General features: G+C 52.4%; 1 protein-coding gene across 1 annotated transcript; it reads right to left on the bottom strand.

Annotated features, from left to right (window-relative positions):
- Positions 1 to 1,626: 1,626 nt before the first annotated feature.
- ACA1_151920 (uncharacterized protein) lies at positions 1,627 to 3,042 on the bottom strand (the record flags this gene model as incomplete). Its single annotated transcript, XM_004333955.1, has 3 exons — positions 1,627 to 1,880; positions 2,657 to 2,785; positions 3,036 to 3,042. 3 exons carry the CDS (start codon positions 3,040 to 3,042, stop codon positions 1,627 to 1,629), a joined length of 390 nt encoding a protein of 129 aa, XP_004334003.1.
- Positions 3,043 to 3,800: the final 758 nt, after the last annotated feature.

The following is a 3,800-nucleotide window of genomic DNA, read 5'->3' as shown; positions in this document are numbered from 1 at the left end:
GAAGGGCCAAATATGTGGCAGCTCATCGTAGATCAGCACTGGCTGAACCTGGTAGCAATGCTTCAGTGCAAGTTCAAGAGCTGCTGGACTTGATGTGGTGGTCTCTTTGCATTCCCTGTGGATTGGTGGTGTGATGGTGGTGATGGGGAGCAGATAATGTGCTATGGTTGAGGTAGGGCGTGTGGAGGTGCTAGGAGTCATTGTCTCTCTCACTCTGTATTGCTCACAAAAACTCCAGTTAGGTATACTCTGCAAGCAAGCAATATAACCACACTAGATGCCTAGCACATCTGGTTGAGAAGGTAGTTGAACTGAGCTGGCAGTTGGAGGATGTTCTTGAGGTTGAGTGTGCTGTGCCTGGCACTGAGGTAGCTGCTGGGGTTGAAGCAGAGCTGGCTGAGCAGGTCCTTCATGCAGTGGGCGTTGGTGCAGCACATGGGATGTCTGGTGGTCTTGAGGGAGTGGTTGTAGGCCAGTAACCATGTGATGCAGGGCGCTGCTGGGGATGTGCCATGGGAGAACTGGTACCAGTTGTTTGGCTTCTGGCTGGGCAGTGTGCTGGGCAGTGTGGTCTGCCTAGATGGAGTTGATGTTGGTGGATCCAGGTTGAAAGTATGTCCTTGCCTGGTCCAGCAGTGTTGATGTGGGTGCTGCTGATTGAGGTGAATGCAGAAGTGTGACTGTGAGTGTCAATGATGCTGGGATGGTGGCTGGGAAGTGGATGTTGCACTGGTGGTTGCTTCCTGTGTTGGCTGCAGTGGTGGTGGCTTGCAAGGGTTTGCTGATTAGTTCCCCCTGAGGCTTGAGGTTAAGGGTGAATAGTGATAGTGATGTCAGCTGGCTGGAGGCCTCCTTGGCGGCGTTGTTGAGCAGCAACCTCTGCAACAGGGCAGTGAATGGATTGGGGTTGGTCTTGTTGATGTGGCAGATCCTCTTCACTTGTGTGTGTGAGCTCCAAAATGAGGTGAGTTTGTCAGGCCTGTTGATGTGCAACTCCTTGAGCTTGGGCATGGGTGGGAGGTTGTTGGGCAAGGCTGGCAGTCACATGTGGCCAATCAAGGTGTTAGGGAAAGAGACTTTGGAGCAGACAGGCCTGTTTGACCTGGTTCATCCCATCCACCACCTCCACTCAATGGGCATGAGGGTGACAGCCTACATGGACAACCTTCATCAGCCAGACCAGGGCCAAGGTGGTACAGGCCACAAGAACCACCCAGCACATGCTGTCAGACCTGGGTTGGGTCATCAACACCAAGAAGTCCTCACTGACACCATTGCAGGTGACAGACTTCCTCAGCATCCTGGTCAACACCACAGACATGCCAATATTCCATGTACCACTAAGCAAGGCACACACACTCCACCACAACATCAAGCACCTACTCCACCTCCACAACAGCAAGGGGTAGCAATGATGAAGGCTGTCATCCCTGCCAAGCTGCTCCTCCACAACGCCCACTGTGTGATTGCCACATGGAGGAGCTGGAATTATCTTGTCCCTCACTGGCTGGGGAGTTACTTTGTTGCAACTGACCCGCCACTGGCTGGTGGTGGAAGCAGGGGAGACACATCAACCAGTACAAGATGTGAGCAGTCCTGAAAGCCCTTCAGTCATTCTGCCCTCACCTACAAGAAACAGGTGGCCTTTGCATTCAGGTGATCAGCAAAGCAGCCCACCTCCCAGCAGCCCAGCTCCACACAGATGGTGGCCAAAGCCTTGTCTTCCAGCTCCCAGTTGTCTGGGTTGACCCACCTCAATGCCTGGTCCACCTTGACATTGAGACTGCCATGGATCCACATGGCCTTATACAGGCTCACACCCACCACAGCCAGCAAGCCATGGATCTGCCACACAAGGTTGCCATTGGGCTGCTGTGAGCCTGTGAACAGCCCATGGCACAGAAATGGCATTTTCGTTAAAAGGTGACAGTGCTACCTTTTCACAAGATGAAAAAGGCGTGTACACCATCTAAGAAAGAGTGGTGTACACAGGAGAGGGAGGTAGGAAGGAGAGGTTTAAAGATGGTTATATATTTCGGTCAAGGTGGCCTGATCAAGACCTCTGTCAGGGTCAACAGTAAAGCCACAAGCAAGTACACAACCCATTGGGATGGAGCTCTCAGAGCCATGGTCATACCAGTGACCTCTTCTATATGCCCACCAATGAACCAAGAGCCAGCGGCGCTGGACAGTGATGATCTTACACACCCAGAAGTCCTCTGTAGCTTCAGTCTCATCAGGTCAAACAGCAACCCACAGTGGAGGAGCAAAGTTGAAGTTTCTGATTGAGATTGGAGCCCTGCTCTGGCTGACCCTGACTCTAGTCTGCAGGCAGAAGAGAGGACTGTCAAGCAAAGGATTGGTGCAAGGGTGTGCATGCAGGCCATGAAAGAGGGTGGTGTCTCAGTAGGGCATGAAAGAATCTATCATCTGCTGGTGAGATTCAAAGAAGTCAGCCCATTCATCCAGCTCAGCAGGGGTGAAGAGTGGGGTACGACAGTTTTCCACAAACTCAGTGATGACCTCAGGTGGAAGTGCTTGAGGTGCAACAACAAAAGGTGCAGCTGGCAGAGGGGATGAACAGGAGTGTCAGAAGAAGGCCTCTTGTTGTTGTGGGGTGAGTGTGTGTGTGTGTGTGTGTGATGAGAATGGGAACCTTGAGGAACTGAAGTGAGGAGCTGGTAAGGGCTTGACCAGTTGCCTTGGGTGTGGTACGCCTTGTCCCTGATCATGGTCTCTCCCTCTGGGTTGTGGTAGAAGTGGAAGACATGTGGGGTGGAGTGACCTGAAAGCTCATTCATGTGGTTTGTGAGCCAACTCTTCCAGTCCCACACAGTGGTCAGAGTGTGGAGCTTGGGCTGAGCAGCCTCCTCAGAGTAGGCCACATTGAGGAATGGCAGTAGGTCACTGGAATGGGCATTGGGGGGGGGTAAGGTGAGTGACAAGCAGCTCTCAGGTGGTGGTGACCATGGCAGGGATGAGTCAATACCTGGGGGTGTGGATGGTGGAGTGCTTGTACTTGGTCTGGGCAGCACTGAACATCTGGTCAATGTCCTCATGGGTGTGCCCAACCAGGAGGAAGCTCAAGAAGACATCCTGAAAGATGTCAATAGACCAAGAGGGAGAACATGAACTTGTTCTTGTTCTCTCCAGCACAGTTGTCAGCTTGGAGGTAGAGGACAGAGGGGCGCATGGATTGATCTTCATAGCTGGTAAGGCATGTGCAAATGTGGGAGAAGAGGATGGAGATGATGATGTTAGCATTCTTGGACCAGTTGCTCTGGGGATGGAGGTACAGATGTTTGCCATGACTGTGATCTATGAGGCCACCTAAGCAGTAGGTTAGTCAGTTGCATCCAAGCCTTGGGGACAGGGGAGTGAGTGGGCAGACTCAAAGGGTTGGAATAGTTGATGATGAGGCTCATGTAGGTGTTGGGTTGGGCTTTGGCTTTCTGGGCCCAGATCTTGTAGGTCAGGCACTCAGCTGCTGAGAGAGCCAGGTGAGCAGTCCTGGCTTCCTGAAACTGGGTGGCTTCAAGAGGAGATCTGGCCCTGAGCCACTGCTGTGCAAACTCCAAACAGATTGAGCACTTGCCAAGACAGGTGTTCTTGGGGAGTTTGACATGGGCAAAGTGACTAGCAACATGGCTACACATACTGGCATAGGTGAGTAGTGGTACAGTTTGTGGATGGGCCTGAGTGCACATGGTGTGAACCTGCTTCCATGTCAATGAAATGGGAAGATGGATGGTGCCATCTGGCAGCTGATCCCTGATGGTGTCAAAGAAGGTGGACAACCA

Source organism: Acanthamoeba castellanii (genome assembly GCF_000313135.1).
Source record: "Acanthamoeba castellanii str. Neff unplaced genomic scaffold scf7180000084719, whole genome shotgun sequence".
NCBI classification, from domain to species: Eukaryota; Discosea; order Longamoebia; family Acanthamoebidae; genus Acanthamoeba; species Acanthamoeba castellanii.
Note: the sequence above shows the minus strand (reverse complement) of the source record. Positions and strands in the feature narration are given on the sequence as shown.